This window comes from Mobula birostris, chromosome 1 (genome assembly GCF_030028105.1).
Source record: "Mobula birostris isolate sMobBir1 chromosome 1, sMobBir1.hap1, whole genome shotgun sequence".
NCBI classification, from domain to species: Eukaryota; Metazoa; Chordata; class Chondrichthyes; order Myliobatiformes; family Myliobatidae; genus Mobula; species Mobula birostris.
The window spans coordinates 11,628,042-11,647,875 of NC_092370.1; the positions used below are offsets into that span (position 1 = coordinate 11,628,042).

General features: G+C 40.3%; 1 protein-coding gene across 6 annotated transcripts in view; it reads right to left on the minus strand.

Moving 5' to 3' along the window:
• Window positions 1-19,834, minus strand: part of LOC140194927 (upstream-binding protein 1-like) — a 107,618-nt gene that overhangs the window by 13,563 nt on the left and 74,221 nt on the right. For all 6 annotated transcript variants that reach the window (XM_072252342.1, XM_072252361.1, XM_072252352.1 and 3 more), the window contains 4 exons: window positions 12,241-12,338; window positions 12,031-12,085; window positions 8,076-8,169; window positions 7,083-7,173 (listed from right to left, as the gene is read on the minus strand). In XM_072252342.1, coding sequence (XP_072108443.1) covers window positions 7,083-7,173; window positions 8,076-8,169; window positions 12,031-12,085; window positions 12,241-12,338 — 338 coding nt within the window. The remainder of the gene's footprint in view (window positions 1-7,082; window positions 7,174-8,075; window positions 8,170-12,030; window positions 12,086-12,240; window positions 12,339-19,834) is intronic.

Here is a 19,834-nt window from a genome sequence, read left to right on the forward strand (position 1 = left end):
GAGAAGAAACAATGACCCAGCTTCGAAGGGATCAGCAGAAACTCAAGACGTCCATTCAGAACAGATTGGAAGATTTACAAGTTGGGGAAGATCAAGGAAGTGTTCTGACTAAGATCAACATAAAACCGAGAGCCCAGGGAGGGGAGTTTGACTACACTCCTGAGGAGGCAAAGAAATGGAGGACAGATCTCGGAAAAGGGAGGCGGACGCTTGAAAGGAACCTGAAGATGACTATCGCCAGTTTAAATAAAGTGGAAAAACTGAAAGTTGACCTGGAAGACGCCCTCAGGAAGAAACAACCGGAGGCTGAACATCCTTTAACTGCTGCTTTTCAGGTCAGGGTGGAAGAAGCTGGTGGGGTAACTGCATCCCAGACTGAGATGGCCAGGAACCCTGAGTCAGAACTGCTGAGGCGAGAGTTGAAGGAGTCCCCGAAGAAGCTGACGTCTCGGCTGCAGGAGGCTGAAGCGGTAGCCCCGGCTAAATGTTTCAGTTTGGAGAAACTTAACCAGCAGCTATCGATCGAGGGAATGAGGAAGGATACGGATTCGAAGGATGATGTGCTGCACATGTGGAACATGCTGCCTTTCGCTAACTTCCCCGTGATTGAGGAAGAGACCTTTGGCCCTTCTCCCACTGAGTCAGGTGTAGTGGGGAGGGCTAGCTGTGGGCAGTCTGAGTTACGGCAGGATCAGGAAGGAGGAGAGGCGGGGCCCCGGACACGGGACGGGGGCTCCGAGCTGTAGTGGTGGCCTGAGTGAGAGAGGAGTTGGCAAGCAGGCCCCAGGTATCCCTAGTAGTGTCTGAGCCTTTTGGGTTTAGGTGAGGGGGTACAGAGGTCTCAGAGGGTTAAGAAGCTCCCAGATAGGTTGGCCTATTTAGCGCCCGTGGGACGGGAGTAAGGTCCACTGTTTGGGAAGCACTGTCACTGTGTGTATGTGTGTATCTGTGTATGTGTGTGTTGTGTGTCTGTAGGACTGGGTGGCGAGTTATTTAGAAGTCATGAGGACATGACTTTATTTGGTGGGGGGAGATTGTAAGGGAGTTTCGATTTTTATGTTACTGCGGAGGCTAATTAAAATGGCGTTTTTGTTATGTTAATCTGGGGAATGTGGCTTTGTTGTACTTTAACTGAGAAAGTTTGCGCTAGCAGCTTATTGTGGTTTAGAGGGTGATAAGAGGGTGCTATTAACCAATTGGGATAGTTGTTATGGTTTTGGTGTATTTGAAGATACTGTATGCGTGGCGTTTTGGGGCAGAAGGCGGGAGAGCGAGACAGAGGATGGACCAGGTGCTGTGAGTCCGCTAACGGGGTCGGACCCCGAGCGGGACGTTTGGCGAGGAGATGGAGACGGACTCGTGTGGAGCGTCTGGTCAACCACCGTTGTTGGTCCCAGGCGGCCGGTCGAGGTGGTCCGAGGGGGTCGCAGGGTGAAGAAGAAGGTCCTTGAGCTCCAACGGTTTTTGTGCACGAAGAGATTGAACTTTGATAAGTGTAGCACCTTTTATTTTCCTTTTATATTTTATTCTCTTTTAATTATATAGTTCCAGTAATATCTATAAACTGTAAATCATTTAATTGCATCTGGTGTAATGTCTGTTATTTGGGCGGGGTGGGGTACCTCACACAGCATCCACACAAACGAATTACCCAGTTTGGCGGGGCCAAGGCTGTTTCCCTAGACGACAGCGAGCCGAGCGACCCTGAGGGTGGCCAGGGGGGCTGCATGATCTTTTGGGACAAGACTCCATCATGACTTGACTCGATGAAGAATCATCAACCTGAAATGTCAGCAATTCCTCTTTTCACAAGTGGTGCCTGATCCACTGAATGTGCCAGCATTATTTTTACTTCAGAATTTCATCACCTGCAGTCTCCTGATTTTTCAATCTTCCTTTACAAAGGGGATGCATACAATGAAAAGAACGTCAAACAAATGGGAGTAAAGTTGCTGGATAGACACTATGGCAGAACTTCCAATGGCGAAGACCAAGTGTGAAAGAGAAAATTCTCAATTTGTAAGAAATTTCTCTGTGACAAATGGTAGGAGGGAAAGAACAGAATTTAACGGACACATCCGTAGAGATTATACAAGTTAGGATAAAGCTTAAAAAAAAAGAGAAGCTTATAACAAATACCAAGAACTCGAAAGTGTCAAAGCTTGGTGACACAGAATGAAATTAAGAGTTCCAATACTGAAGGTGGTTAAGACAGTTAATGAGATCCTTGTCTTTAATCGTGAAGGCTCAGAATACAAGAGATATGAGTTATGCTTCCTCATATTAGCTATTTCTGCCCTGATATAAAGATTCTCACTGTCTACTCTATGCCTCTTATCTTATACACTCCTATCAAGTCACTCCTCATCATCCTCTCTAAAGAGAAAAGCCCTACTTCACTCAAACTATCCTCATAAGATAAGATCTCTAATCCAGACAGCATCCTGGTAAACCTCCTCTGTGCCCTCTCTAAAGCTTCCACATCCTTCCTATAATGAGATGACCATAACTGAATACAATACTCCAAGCACGGTCTAACTACGGCTTTATATGCTTCTTTCTTTTTCTTGACTAAATTCACCACCTTTCTCGACATCTTTATTAATCTTTTTATTGATTTAAAAGGAACATAAATACAAACAAGAGGAGAATTATCTTAAACATATACAAACCCCATTTCCAGAAAAGTTGGGATATTTTCCAAAATGCAATAAAAACAAAAATCTGTGATATGTTAATTCACGTGAACCTTTATTTAACTGACAAAAGTGCAAAGAAAAGATTTTCAATAGTTTTACTGACCAACTTAATTGTATTTTGTAAATATACACAAATTTAGAATTTGACGGCTGCAACACACTCAACAAAAGTTGGGACAGAGTTAAAATAAGATTGAAATGTGCACAGAATATCCAAGTAACACCGGTTTGGAAGACTCCACATTAAGCAGGCTAATTGGTAGCAGGTGAGGTATCATGACTGGGTATAAAAGTAGCGTCCATCAAAGGCTCAGTCTTTGCAAGCAAGGATGTGTCGTGGTTCACCTCTTTGTGCCAAAATTCATGAGAGCATTGTTAGTCAGTTCAAAAGGAACATTTCTCAACGCAAGATCGGGAGTACCTTGGAAAACCATTGTCACTCAACACAGTCCATTGCTGCATCCAGAAATGCAACTTGAAACTGTATTACGCAAGGAGGAAGCCACACATCAACTCTATGCAGAAACGCCGGCCAGTTCTCTGGGCCCGAGCTCATCTCAGATGGACCGAAAGACTGTGGAACCGTGTGCTGTGGTCAGATGAGTCCACATTTCAGCTTGTTTTCGGAAAAAATGGGCGTCGAGTTCTCCGTGCCAAAGATGAAAACGACCATCCAGATTGTTATCAGTGAAAGGTGCAAAAGCCAGCATCTGTGATGGTATGGGGGTGCATCAGTGCCCATGCATGGGTGAGTTGCATGTATGTGAAGGTACCATTGACTCTGGGGCATATACTAGGATTTTAGAGTGACATATGTTGCCATCAAGGCGATGTCTCTTCCTGGGACGTCCATGCTTATTTCAGCAGGACAATGCCAGACCACATTCTGCATGGGCTACAACAGCATGACTTTGTAGACACAGAGTGCGTGTGCTTGACTGGCCTGCTGCCAGTCCAGGTCCATCTCCTACTGAAAATGTATGGCGCATCATGAAGAGGAGAATCAGACCACGGACTGTTGAGCAGCTGAGGTCTTATATCAAGCAAGGATGGACAAAATTTCCAATTGCAAATCTACTACAATTAGTATCCTCAGTTCCAAAACGATTAAAAAGTGTTATTAAAAGGAAAGGTGATGTAACACAATGGTAAATATGCCTCTGTCCCAACTTTTGTTGAGTATGTTGCAGCCATCACATTCTAAATTTGAGCAACACACATCAAAGTTGCTGGTGAACACAGCAGGCCAGGCATCATCTGTAGGAAGAGGTGCAGTCGACGTTTCAGGCCGAGACCCTTCGTCAGGACTCTAAATTCTAAATTGGTGTATGTTTACAAAATACAATTAAGTTGGTCAGTAAAACTAATGAAAATCTTTTCGTTGTACTTTTGTCAGTTAAATAAAGGTTCACGTGAATTAACATATCACAGAGTTTTGTTTTTATTGCATTTTGGAAAATATCCCAACTTTTCTGGAAATGGGGTTTGTATATCAATAACAATACAGACAGATTGAAATACACATTATCAAAATCATACATAGTTTAAGCTAGTATATAATATATACAAGAGAAAAGAGCAATTCTCCTCTTATCAGTTCATGAAGAGGAAAGAAAAAAAACTTTGAATTTTAAATGAAGAAAAAAAAGACCCCCACAACACCATACAAAAAAAGGGAACTGGGCAGTCCATTCTGAGGATACAACCAAAAAAAAAGAAAAACTTTCTCATCAGATCTAAAACTTCAAAAAAAAATAAATGGAAGAGTAATAAATCAAATCAAATGAAAATATTGAATAAAAGGTCGCCAGATTTGCTCAAATTTAAAGGATGTATCAAATGTCCGGCTTCTTATTTTCTCTAAACTTAAACAGGACATAATGGAGGAGAGCCAATAAAAGACAGTAGGTGGATTAGAATCCTTCCACTTCAGTAAAATGGCTCTCCTAGCCAATAAAGTTGAAAAGGCTATCATACGTTGAGCAGAAACAAGAATATATGCAACACACATCAAAGTTGCTGGTGAATGCAGCAGGCCAGGCAGCATCTCTAGGAAGAGGTACAGTCGACGTTTCAGGCCGAGACCCTTCGTCAGGACTGGAATATATCCTGGTTTCGATGGGGTAATCCCAAATATTGTCATAAGTAAATTAGGTTGTAGGTCCAGATCCAAGACTTTTGATAATATTTTAAAAACATCTCTCCAAAAATTATCTAGCCTTATACAAGACCAAAACATATGAGTTAAAGTGGCCAACTCACTATTACATCTGTCACAAATAGGATTGATGTTGGAAAAAATACGTGCTAGTTTATCCTTTGACATATGGGCTCGATGCACTACCTTGAACTGTATCAAGGAATGACGGGCACAAATAGATGAGTTGCTAACCAAATGAAGAGTTTTACTCCATTGATTATCTGAAAATGACTCTTGAACTTCCAATTCCCAAGCACGTTTAATTTTATCGTTAGTTATCATTCGTAAATTCAATATCCGTTTATAAATTATAGCTATCAACCCTTTTTGAAGTGGTTTAAGCTGAAAAAGAGCATCTGTCATATTAGGTGGATAAGCAGAAGGATAATTTGGCAGCAAACCACGTAAAAAATTCCTAATTTGTAAATATCTAAAGAAATGTACATTAGGTAAACCATATTTATCCACTAACTGAGAAAAAGACATTAAACAGTCCCATGGTGGTGTTGTAGATAGTGTAGAGGATTGTCGAAGATTGCAGAGAGACACTGACAGGATGCAGAAGTGGGCTGAGAAGTGGCAGATGGAGTTCAACCCGGAGAAGTGTGAGGTGGTACACTTTGGAAGGACAAACTCCAAGGCAGAGTACAAAGTAAATGGCAGGATACTTGGTAGTGTGGAGGACCAAAGGGATCTGGGGGTACATGTCCACAGATCCCTGAAAGTTGCCTCACAGGTAGATAAGGTAGTTAAGAAAGCTTATGGGGTGTTAGCTTTCATAAGTCGAGGGATAGAGTTTAAGAGTCACGATGTAATGATGCAGCTCTATAAAACTCTGGTGAGACCACACTTGGAGTACTGTGTCCAGTTCTGGCCGCCTCACTATAGGAAGGATGTGGAAGCATTGGAAAGGGTACAGAGGAGATTTACCAGGATGCTGCCTGGTTTAGAGAGTATGCATTATGATCAGAGATTAAGGGAGCTAGGGTTTTACTCTTTGGAAAGAAGGAGGATGAGCGGAGACATGATAGAGGTGTACAAGGTATTAAGAGGAATAGATAAGAGTGGATAGCTAGCACCTCTTCCCCAGGGCACCACTGCTCAATACAAGAGGACATGGCTTTAAGGTAAGGGGTGGGAAGTTCAAGGGGGACATTAGAGGAAGGTTTTTTTAACTCAGAGAGTGGTTGGTGCATGGAATGCACTGCAGTTCAACTTTGAAGGATTATGCAGAAATTTTGACGTTAATAACTCATCAGGGCTGATTGATGTTCGTAGCCTAAGGTAGAAGGAGATGTTATTAACTTCAAACTTTCTGTACAGCTCATCTCCTTTTACCATAGGCCACGAACTTATCAATAACCCCTGCTGTGGACACTTACTGGAGGTCCAAGATCTGTATGCTCCACGACCTCTGGACTAAGTGTGTAAATGTAGGAGGGGACGATGTTGAAAAATAAATGTGCTAGGTTTTCTAAAACTGACTCCTTCTACCTTAGGCCACGAACTTATCAATCACCCCTCATACTTCTGAAGTGTCTCTCACAGTCTAATACAAGGGCCAGCATTTTGGCAGGGCCCACATTAACAGAATTTGGAGATCATATCTTCCTCCTCTACATACTATACAGTTGTAAAACATGCTATTTTTCAGTAGTCTTTTAAGGACCTGAGTATTAAATAGCTTAAAGAGTTATCTACATTTTCAGTATTTTTTAGAACAGCTGTAGGACCTTTGGATACAAACTGACCCATATATGATTTCAGGGAACAGCTTAAAAACATATGGAGTCAATTGCTGCCTGGGATGTGTTCCTACCAGACAAATAATTGACTCTAGATCAGGAGTTCCCAACCCTTTTTTTTAATAAATGGAGCCTTACCATTAACCAAAAGGGTTGTGAACCCCAGATTAATCCTCACAATCATCTCAAGCAACCTGGTTGCAATTATTTCAACTCCAAATAACAACTGCAGAATCTTACACATAAGGAATGATATAAAATCTGTTAGCTTCATACTAAAAATACAGGGAAAATGTACTGATTTTAATTACATTTACTATATATAATAATGTGGATATTGCCATGTACATTGATATTTTGAAATCAAACCCAAGAGATAAACAGATTTTGTCATCTTCTATTTAAGCAAAGGATTTTATTTGGTTTCTGAAACGTTACCTTGCTTTAAGTGCATTGTACAATCTAATTCCATCGGCGGAGCCACAGATCTGGACCAGATCATCTCGAGTCAACTTTAATAAATCTGAACCTGTGGAAAGAATCTTCAGTGACACACAAATTATGGGACTTTAACACAGTTTAAGAATTTAAGTTTCTTGACTTGGATGTGAACAATATACTTTGTGTTTCCTTACACTGGTACTACAGATATTTATTTGCAATTGTGTTAAGCAAAAAAAATTCCACTTCCTTCTCAAGGACACGACCCACCCAACCAACACACTTTTCGTCCCTCTTCCCTCCGGGAGAAGGCTCAGGAGCTTGAAGACTCGTACGGCCAGATTTGGGAACAGCTTCTTTCCAACTGTGATAAGACTGCTGAATGGATCCTGACCCGGATCTGGGCCGTACCCTCCAAATATCCGGACCTGCCTCTCAGTTTTTTTGCACTACCTTACTTTCCATTTTTCTATTTTCTATTTATGATTTATAATTTAAATTTTTAATATTTACTATCGATTTGTAATCCAGGGAGCAGGAAGCACAAAATCAAATATCGCTATGATGATTGTACGTTCTAGTATCGTTTGGCGACAATGAAGTATAAAATATAAAGGCTGAGATATTAATTGTGCCATTTATTGGAATCCTGGTGCCAATTTGTTTTACTATCCTTCTCAGATCCAAGTACCATCGGCAGAGACGAACTGATCTTTGGCAATTCAATCTTAGAATAGAGCTAGGGTTTGTTTGTTTTTAAATTACTCCCCTTTTACCTACATTCTTGACCTACCTACTCCTATTGCGGGAAACAGATATTCATTCAGCAGTTCCAAAGATTAAGTTGAGAATGGGAACTAATTCTGCATTCTTACATGTTTCCAGAAGGACTACAAAATCCCATTTCACATCTCATTTCAACAGTTAGCATTACTTTTTAGTGACTTAACCACAGTTTTTTTTTGTAATGCAAACACCAGCAAACAGTACCTGAGAAGTTTGAAAATAATCTTGCGTACGTTGAGAATCGATTCTTGTGCAACCATTGCTGGGCCTCCTGTATTGTTGATGCCGGGCAGAGTTGCTGCAGGAGAAGGTGAAGGAAAAGGAAATGTTATTAATTTCAATCAGGTCTCAAAATATATTGACGAAGCATTAAACCTTCCTGCTGCAAACCCAACCAATGTGTAGAATGCATTAAAGCACTGATCTTCGAAAAATATTTCTCCCTTTTTTTTGACAGATATATTACATGGTACTGTTTGTTTAGAATGTCTTGTACATTTTAGAACAAAAAGTAAATAAAGCCTCTGAGGGCAGTACATGATACAGGTCGACCTTCACTAATCCGGCACCATTAGGACCTGAGGAGTGCCGGATTAGTGAAAATGCCAAATTACAGAAGGATCACATTAAGCATATATCAGTGCTGGATTATCGAAGGAACTGGATTACAGGTAGTCGGATTAGTGAAGGCTGACATGTACTTGTAACTATTTCAGGTCATGTTTTAGTCCAGAAAAGTAAGAGCTATATATAAGGAACAGAATTATGCTATTCGGCCCATCGAGTCTGCTCCATCATGGCTGATTTATTATCCCTCTCAAAATTCAAAGTATAGTACTGTTCAAAAGTCTTAAGCACATGTAAAAATCATTCTGTAAAGTGATGATGCTTTCAAAATAAATGAAGTGAAAAGCTTCTAAATATCAAAAGGATTACTATAAAGAGCAGTAAACGGTTAAAAACAAACTAAATCAAATCACCTCTCCTCCCCCCCATCTTCTAACTCTGACTCCTCATTCTTTTTTTCTCCAGTCCTGATAAAGGGTCTCAGCCTGAAACATTGACTGTACTCTTTTCCATAGATGCTGCCTGGCCTGCAGAGTTCCTCCCGCATTTTGTATGTGTTGCTTGGATTTCCAGCATCTGCAGATTTTCTTTTGCTAGTAAATCAAATCAATACTTGGCGTGACCACCCCTTGCCTTTAAAACTGCCTCAATTCTCTAAGGTGCTATGTACCTTAGCGAATCCAAGCATCTTGGAGAACTTGCGAGAATTCTTCTGCAGACTTAAATTAGTGAGGATTGTGCAGGGCAGCCGTGCTTTCAGTCCTAACACAGCATGCCTACAACTTACTAACCCGAGCTTGTAAGTCATTGGAAATTGGGAGGAAACCGGAGCACCCAGAGAAAATCCACGCAGTCATGGGAAGAGCATACAAACTCCTTAGAGATATCGGCGGGAACTGAACATTGATCTATTTCTCTGACCTGCTCAATGAGTCCATCTTCCAAAACTCAAGGTCAGTCAAAACAATCCATGATAAAGTAGCCCACTCACTCAACCACCGTACAAAGTGGTTACATTGTATAATATCTACAAAATATACTGCAGTTATTTGCCGAGGCTACTTCAATGAGAAGAGGTTAAGTCTTGGGTGATGGAGGTTCTTAATATGGATGCTGCTTTTTTTGAGGCATCGCTCCTTGAAGATGCCCTGGATACAATGGAGGCTAGTGCCCATAATGGAGTTAATTAAGTTTACCACTCTCTACATCTTACTTTGATTCTGTACAGTAACCCCCCACCCCCATACCAGATGGTGATGCAGCCAGTCAGAATACTCTCCATGGTACATCTGTAGAAATTTCCAAGTGTCTTTGGTGACATACTAAATCTCATCAAACTCCAAATAAAATATAGCCACTGTGGTGCCTTCTTTGTAGCAACATTGATAGATATCCTGCCCAGGATAGATCCTCTGAGATATTGACAACCAGGAACTTGAAACTGCTCACTCTCTCCACTGCTGATCCCTGAGGACTGATGTGTGTTCCTTCGTCTTACCCTTTCTGAAGTCCACAACTAGTCCTTTGGTATTACTGACATTGAGAGCGAGGTTGTCGCTGCAACACCACTCAACTAGCTGATATATCTCGCTCCTGTACGCCCTATTCTGCAGATATTTATCATGGGTATAATATCTGTTCAAGGATATCCTTAAAATGATATAATATCTTGACCTGGGAATATGTTGCTAGTCTCTCTATCACTGTTAGGATGAAATCAGTTCCCCATTCAGCATCATCATGAACACAAATATCTGCAATGGTTCATCGCAGCAGCTCACTGCTACATTCAACAGCAAGTAGAGATGAACAACAAGAATTGCTCTTTGTAATTAAGCCCAGATCTCAAAAATATATTCAGAAGAAGATGGTTAATTTTCAACATGCCTTTCACAGAGTATGACTCAAAATCAAGACCACTTCATGTGAAGTCAGAACGGGTAACAGAAAATGATAGTAAGCTGGAATCTAGACAACAGAATAGTCTATATCAAGACTTATAAAAGCAAAGCCTAAGAGATTTAGAACTTGGAAATCCAGAGGAGCTCAGCAGATCTATGGAGAGGAATAAGTAATTGGCATTTCGGGCTGAGACCCTTCATCAGTACTTGACTTATAAAAGCTTAGGAAACAGCTCTGATCCTGGCCCATTGTTTGGAGAGGATTTAGAACAGCTATTTAAATTTGGGGATAACATCAAACAATACAGTTCATACCAAAAATACATTGCAACATCTCAATTAGTTTTTGTTTTTTAAGACCCGTCCCAAATAAACATCTGCCCCAATTAATCAGTAGTCAATTAACTGGAATCCATTGTATTGTTAAATTATTGGATAATGCACATATCTTTATATTTCCCACCAACAAAGCTTTTCACAGAAGGACCATGATTTGGTACATCATTCCCTAAGCCTTTGAACAAGTTATTTTGAAACAAGTTGCTGTTGGGTCCTGCCGAAGGGTTTCAGCCCGAAACGTTGACTGCACTCTTTTCCTTTGATGTTGCCTGGCCTGCTCAGTTTCTCCAGCATTTTGTGTGTGTTGCTTGGATTTCCAGCTTCTGCAGATTTTCTCCTGATCCTGTTGAGTATACTATTTATTCTTTTCCATGGATGCTGCCTGACTTGTTGAATTCCTCCAGCATTTTGTGTGTTATTCTGAAAATACCTCTTTTAGTTTCATTACCCCTACATTAACTGGAAACTAGCAGCTGAATCAAACCAGTTTAATCCAAGGAAACCAATTCATGTTTTAGAAAGAAAACTATACTTAGCAATTGGATTTACTATTCTATGGCATTAAAGGAATGCTTATTCTGTGATATCATTCAAAACCCTGCACAACAGTTTGAAACTGAAACACATCACTGAAAGCCTGCTAGAGCCCTGACAGATTTGCCTAATATTAAAAGCAATCTGCATTCCAACAACATCTTCATTTTAAAGAGACTCTACATCAAATTGAGAACAGTAAATCCTCAATATTTTATTTAGGATGTCTGCTCAAGCAAATTATAATTGAGCAGATTATTTTTCATACATGCACCAAATAAATCCTTAAAAGTGCGATAGTTACCATTTGATAACATGAAAATTAGCTTTATTTATCAATGTACATTGAATCTTACAGTGAAATGCTTCATTTGCATCAAATCAAATCAGCGAGGATTGTGCTGGGTAGCCCACCAGTGTTGCCAAGTTTCTGGCACCAACACAGCATGCCCACAACTTCCAAACCCTAACTGTACATTTTTGGGACGTGGAAAGAAACTGGAGCACCTGGAGGAAATCCACACAGTCATGGGGAGAATGTTATATTCCCAGTTGAACAGTTATTCACCCTCAGTCTTTTTTCTTTGTAGGCAGCTGCACAAATAAAGCAATCGTGGATAGTAGAAAGGTAAGACAGTAAAGGAAGCAGCTTTTCCAAATTCACCCCAAAAGACCATATGTGTTATCTATTTCATGCTGCGAACTTAATGTTTTCAAAAATCAGAGAAGACAGCTTTTGTAACAAAAAATATTTTCTTTTTGATAAAGGTAATCCACTGCCCACCAGAAATAATCTTTACTGCCGTGCAGTCACATACCTCCACTACAAACTGTGGTGTTCCTTCTCCTTGATGATTTGGCGAAGAGGAATTACTGCAAAACAACAGCATTTATGAGATGCAGTTCCGACTTCAGGCATTTTTTTTAAAAAAGGAAGAAGACCGTATCTGTATTTTGAGATATTAAGCATACCAGGGCTAATAACCACTGTAGATTAAGTGTATTAAACTATTCTGGCAATGCCGTACCTGTCAGGAACACTGTAAGCACCAACTTGCCCTGGTGCAAATGCAGGAGTGGCAGAAGGACTACTGTTCACATATGCATTGTCTGGCCAAGGGGAGCACTACAGCATCAAGAAGGAAAAAAAAATGAGGTTAGAACTTGAAATTTTTAAAGAAAGCTGTGGACAAATGTTTGATGCATTGTGCATGGGAGGAAAGAATTGATAATTGAACATATTTCCAAATGATAAGTTGCTAAGGACAGCTAAACAGATCGAACAAATCTTCCCGTTTCAGCAGATAACATGAAAAATTGCCACCACATGACATACAAAAACAAAATGAACTTGGCAGATTCCAAACTATCCATGCACAACACAAATAAAATGCTGCAAGCCAGGTGCATATTTATAAAACGCCACAATGGTCTGTCTGCATTATCTTAAATTCAAACTGAGGCAATGAAAGTACTGCAATTTATTTTCCAGACATCATTTTGCATTATTTAGCAACACCCGAAGCGTTGCTGAGGATTCCTACCACCCATCTCACAATCTCTTTGACCCACTACTGTCAGGAAGGTGGTACAGGAGCATTAGAACTAGGACTGCCAGTATGGGCAAGTCTGTGAGACGAATGAATACCCCAACCCTGCCACCACCGAGGTCTCGTCACTAGGACAGCCAGCTGTTTACTGTACTAGTACTGTTTACTCTTTACCTGTGCTGTGCACTACATACACTGAATTATCTTTTCTAATTTTATTAACTTATTTCTGGTAATATTTTGTTTTATGTGCTGATACATGGTATTTATTTTGTGGGTGCACCATGGTCCAGAGGAACATTGTTTCGTTTGGTTGTATATATGTACAGTCAGATGACAATAAATTTAAACTTGAGATACTGCACAGTGCAGGAAGCGGTAAACATTCAATTCCTACTGAAGATATTAATTTAGCCCAGTATCATTCACATTTCTCAATTACTGCAGTTTGATAAGTTAGACTTTACAGAACTGTGAACAAAACTATCAATGCTCAAAGGACAGATGATTTCAGCCAATATTAGAGAGAAACTACTGACAATATTACAAGATTAGTTAAACTGTACCATAAGCTGACTAAGTAATTATTATTTGGATACATAACCATTCTTTCAGCTTGCCAAAACAGAAAGTGAAGATGCCCCAGGGATAGAGTGCTGCCTTTCATCTTCATGACTCCTTTCTAAGTGAATTTGGATATTCCCATCATTATCACAAGAAGCAAATGCTCGCATCCAGAGTCAGGGAATGTTCTGATGTTGTGATTAAGGGAAATTGCTACAACAAAGCAAATGCTCCAATCCCCTGGATTTAATTTGGGCATTCAAAGAGAAATTTTGCAGCATTCATAGATTTTTGTCTTAGTGAATAGAAAACTTTTGCAAAAATCAATGAGAGGGGTCATTCCAAAAGTTTCCCAATAAAACAAACTACTGCAAAATTCAGTTCATGACTTTCAGTTACAGCCAATAGTACAGAGATATGCACGAGTCAATTTAGGCACAAGGGAACTGCAGACAACAATTAAGTCTTAACAGTCAGTTAGTTTCTTTATGCTTATGCTGGTTGAAAGATGACATGATTGGCAAGGAATGAGGAAAAACTCCCTGTTGTTCCCTGACAGTGCATGGAACCTTTTCACATTGACCTACATGGATGAGATTTTAAACCACCAACTCAAAATACACTTCATTGATTATGTGGCATGACATTATGCAAAGTCCTGGAATGAGACCTGAACACTCAATCAGCAAGAACAGAAACTACCACCCAAGATCACTGTTGAACAGATGAGTAACGTCTCTTCTAAAAAACATAAAAGACTGCATACTTTGCAGTATTCTCCAAAGAGGTTTCTCAGCAAGACGTTATATCCGGCTAGAACAAATATTTTCCTTCTATAAAGCAAACTTTCAATGGTCCACTATAGGCTCCAATCCAATTCAGCTTAAGAAAACAGTTTTCAAATGACTAGTGCTAATTTTTCTTCCTTTTCCCTCACCTGGATCCATTTTCTCTTCAACAGAATTTCCTAACCCTAAAACAAATGAAAACATCTTTGCCGACATAGAAGATCCTAACAGGATTTTTTTCCTCATACCTCAACTCTGTTCCAAATCTACTTGTCTAATTGCCCTTCTGCTACATCCATGGCACCTCTCACACTCTGCACTATTTTGACAACCTCTGATTCCCTACCCTCCACTGCCTAAGAGTAATTCATAATCTGCCTGGGTAGCCGACAACCCAATGGTGGTATTAATGAAGCTTCTACCTTTGGATAATCCACACTCGCTATGTTACTTTCTCTCCTTACGGTCCACTACCCATCCCACTGCTAACTTTGCACCGATTTGCCCTGCTCAGATTATTAGTATTACAGTGGAGGAAAGGGAATTACTGAGGCATGAGAGAGAAGTTGGCCAGAATTGACTGGAAAAGAACATTGGCAGGGATGACAGCACAGTAGCAATGGATAGAATTTCTGGAAGCAATTCGGAAGGCACAGGATATATACATCCCAAAGAAAATGTAGTATTCTAAAGGAAAGATGACACAACCAGAAGTCAAAGCCAATATAAAAGCCAAAGGGAGGGCATATAATAGAGCAAAAATTAGTGGGAAGTTAGAGGATTGGGAAGCTTTTAAAAGGCAACTAAAAAAATCATTAAGGTAAAGATGGAATACAAAAGTAAGCTAGCCAATTATGTTAAAGAGGGTACTTCAAGTTTCTTCAGACAGATAAAGTATAAAAGGGAGGCAAGAGTGGATATCGGACCGCTGAAAAGGTAGTAATACGGAACAACAAAATGGTGAACAAAATGAATAAGTATTTTGCATAAGTTTTCACTGTGGAAGACACTAGCATTATGGTGGAAGCTCTAGGTGTCAGGGAGGATGAAATGCACATAGTTACCATAACTAGCAAGAAGGTTCTTGGGAAACTGAAAAGTCTGAAGGTAGATAAATCACCTGGACCAAATGGTATACACCCCAGAGTTGTGAAAGAGGTGGCTGAAGAGATCATGGAGGCATTAATAATGATCTTTCAAGAATCATTAGATTCTAGAGCGGTTCCAGAGAATGGAAAATTGCAGATGTCCCTCCACTCTTCAAGAAGGGAGAGAGGCAGAAGAAAGGGAACTATATGGTAACGCACTTTGGTAGAAGAAAGGAAAGAGTTGACTATTTTCTAAATGGAACAAAAATATAAAAAAAACTCAGGTGCAGAGGGACGTGGAAGTCTTGTGCATGATTCCCTAAAGGTTAATTTGCAGGTTTTGTCTGTGGTGAGGAAGGTAAAAGCAATGTTAGCATTCATTTCAAAAGGATTAGAATATAAAAGCAAGAATGTAATGTTGAGACTTTATAAAGCACTGGTGAGGCCTCACCTGAAGGACTGTGAGCAGGTTTGGGCCCCTTATCTTAGAAAGGATGTGCTGAGACTGGAGAGGATTCAAAGGTTAACAAAAATGATTCCAGGATTGAATGACTTGTCATATGAAGAGCATCTGATGGTTCTGGGGCTCTATTCACTGGAATTCAGAATAATGTGAGGTGACCTCATTGAAACCTATCAAATGCTGAAAGGCCTGATAAAGAGTGGACATGGAGAAGTTGTTTCCTATGATGGGTGAGTCTAAGACTAGAGGACACAGCCTCAGAATAGACGGGCATCCTTTTAGAATGTATGTAGAATTTTTTGCCACAGGCAGCAATGGAGGCCAAGTCTTTAAGTATATTTTAGGCAGAGGTTGACAGATTCTTGATTGGTCAGGGCATGAAGGGATACAGGGAGAAGGTAGGAAATTGGACTTGAGAGGAAAACTGGATCAGCCACGATGAAATGGCAAAGCAGACTCGATGGGCCAAATGACACAATTTTGCTCCTGTATCTTATGGTCTACTATGATGAACTGCATACAAGGCTTTGAGCCTAGTCCAGGCTGCTCCATGGATCCGGATCTAAGGACTTGGTTCGGAATGCTCGCTTCTATTGTTTATATGATTTATTTTGTCGTTTTTTTCCCTCTTTCTCTGTGAGCACCGGGTGGGGGGGGGGGGCACTGGTCTTTTTTTTTTAAATTGGGTTCTTTCAGGTTCCTTGCTTTGTGATTGTCAGCAAACAAATCTCCAGGTTGTATACTTTATACATTACTTGATAATAAATGCAATTTGAATCTTGGTTCCATTTACAGATTCCAGTATCTATGGCCTCATATCTCTACTTACGACTATTCAGTCGCTATCTCTACCTCAACCTCTTCCTTGTCCCATCTGGCTCCATCTGTCTATCATCTTCCCCCTTAGCTGATTCCACCTATCGCCTGCTAGCCCCTGCCTTAAACCTCCTGCTTTTCACTGGTATTCCCCCAACACCCTCAGTCCTGAGGGAGGGTCTAAACCTGAAAGTCAACTATACATTTGCCTTCACAGATGCTAGTCAACCTGCTGAATTCCTCTAGCACAAAATGGAGAAATCTGTAGATGCTGGAAATTCAAGCAACGCACACAAAATGCTGGAAGAACTCAGCAGGCCAGGCAGCATCTATGGAACAGAGTACAGCAGACTTTGCGGGCCAAGACTCTTTATCTGAATTCCTCCAGCAGATTGCTTTATGCTCCAGATTCCAGCATCTGTGGTCCCTTCAGACTTTTCCTGCTCCCCGATGTGTGTGAAAAACAAGGCAATGGCAGATTCACAATTCCTGAGTGAGCTGAGGATATTGTTAGCTATAAACATCATCCATTCTAAACTCTGCTGTCTGTAACCTGTTGTCAGGAGAAGTGGAGGTCAATAACTGACATCAGGACAGGCACTTAAATGGATAAGACAGAGAACACAGAACTAATGTTGGCAAAGGACAATGGTGAAGATAGGCAAAAAGACATCAGCATGGAATTGACAGACCAGGGCCCAGTGGACACGCTCAATGAACACCAGTGTTTCTCACGATAATGGCAAAATGAGGAATTGTCTCTTTAATAATGATACATTTTACTTTGTGTAGATTGTCATTAGTTATGGTTCCATGTTAAAGCTAAGATAATGCAGCTTAAAAAGGAGAGCAATGGGAACACAACATTGCTTTTCTACAGCAATAGTAACTTGTCTGGAATTCTCTCAATTAGGCCTACAGAAGTACAATTAAAATGAAGTATGCCAAAGACACTGTACTTGCAACAACCATTTAAAACTGACTTGAGATGAGGCCAAAATTGTTCAGTTTAGTATCCCAGCCCAAAGCATTGTGCCAAATCTTGTTGAAGCAAAATAGCATGTTCATGATGGAACATGCAATTCCAATTTACCAGTCATAAATCATCACTGTCTGATCACTTTTCTCAGCTCAAACATTCCCTCACTCTCAGTCTCGCAAGTAACAACATTTTTTTTCTCACATTAATTCCACAGTAAAATATTAGTGCACTTTTAAAGAAAAAGAGCAAGTAGCTTTTTAATGACCTGCTTTTAAATGCAATGACAATTATGACAAGAAGCATGATTTGAACTATATGTATTCATTGCAATATTTGAGACTTAAATATTTTTCTTGCATGTTTCTCTACTATTTCTGATGCTTTCACTCATTTTTCTTTCTAATCTGCATTCTTCACCCCAAGCAGTGAACCAATTTGTTTTCTAGTCCTTAAAATTTCAGGTAGACAAGTGCCCAGTATCACATTTCCCATTTTCAGGATAAAACTTCAGGCTGCTGAGCGCTAGAGAATTGATTTTACTGCACATTGAAGGCCTGGACCAGCCAGACTTAAACCATTGGGCCAGAATATGCTGCCAAAATAACAGGAAGACTAATGACACTTCATTTAAGGTCAAGGACCAGCTGCACAGTTAAGTGCAAACCCACATTCATTTAAATTATATTGGTTTCTTAGTAAATTTATGAAAATGATTGCTTTTAATCTTTTTTGTGATCGTGATCATTAAACTCAAAGACAATGTCATCTCAAGTACACATAGCTTTACACAGTAGGTGTTAAAGACTTTCAACTGATCCCTCTTGCATCAAAAACAACGTATGAAATCTCATTCCCTCAACTGTGAAGTTCTGGAGGAAAGGAGAAAGTTGATTACTTTCCCTTTTAGAACAAAGAATAGCACAGATCCTTCAGCCCATGATATTATACTGGTTCTTTAATCTATCTAAGATAAATCTAATACCTCTCATATAGCCATCCATTTGTCTATCATCCATGTACCTATCCAAGAGCCTCTGTTCCTAATGTATCTTCCTCTACTACCATGCCTTGCAGGGCATTTCATGCACCTACCAGCCTCCGTGATTTCCTTTGCAATCCCCAACTACGTTCCTCCCAACACTTTAAGGTTGTACTCACCCCTTGTACTAGCTATTTCTGCTCTGGAAAAAAGACTGACTGTCTATTCGATCTATACCTCTTATCCACTTTATCCTTCTTCGCTCCTGTTTTTCTTTTTTTTTTCAAAAGATGGGGTGGAGTTTGTTAGGTGTGTTCCGGAAGGTTTCTTGACACAATATGTAGATAAGCCTACAAGAGGAGAGACTGTACTTGATTTGGTATTGGGAGATGAACCTGGTCAGGTGTCAGCTCTCTCAGTGGGACAGCATTTTGGAGATAAGTGATCATAATTCTACCTCCTTTACAAAAGCATTGGAGAAAGACAGGAACAGACAAGTTAGAAAAGCATTTAATTGGAGTAAGGGGAATTATGAGGCTATCAGGCAGGAAATTGGAAGCTTAAATTGGAAACAGATGTTATCAGGGAAAAGTACAGAAGAAATGTGGCAAATGTTCAGGGGATATTTGTGTGGAGTTCTGCATAGGTACGTTCCAATGAGACAGGGAAATTATGGTAGGGTACAGGAACCGTGGTGTACAAAGGCTGTAATAAATCTAGTCAAGAAGAAAAGCTTACAAAAGGTTCAGAGAGCTTGGTAATGTAAGAGATCTAGCAGATTATAAGGCTGATAGGAACGAGCTTAAGAAGGAAATTAGGAGAGCCAGAAGTGGCTATGAGAAGGCCTTGGCGGGCAGGATTAAAGAAAACCCCAAGGCATTCTACAAATATGTGAAGAGCAAGAGGATAAAAGAATAGGACCTATCAAGTCTGACAGTGGGAAAGTGTGTATGGAACTGGAGGAAATAGCAGAGGTACTTATTGAATACTTTCCTTCAGTATTCACTGTGGAAAAGGATCTTGGTGATTGTAGTGATAACTTGCAGTAGACTGAAAAGCTTGCGCATGTAGATGTTAAAAAAGAGGATGTGCTGGAGCTTTTGGAAAGCATCAAGTTGGATAATTCGCCGGGACCGGATGAGATGTACCCCAGACTACTGTGGGAGGCGAGGGAGGAGATCGCTGAGCTTCTGGCGATGATCTTTGCATCATCAATGGGGACGGAAGAGGTTCCGGCGGATTGGAGGGTTGCGGATATTGTTCCTTTATTCAAGAAAGGGAGTAGAGGTAGCCCAGGAAATTATAGACCAGTGAGTCTTACCTCAGTGGTTGGTAAGTTGATGGAGAAGATCCTGACAGGCAGCATTTATGAACACTTGGAGAGGCATAATA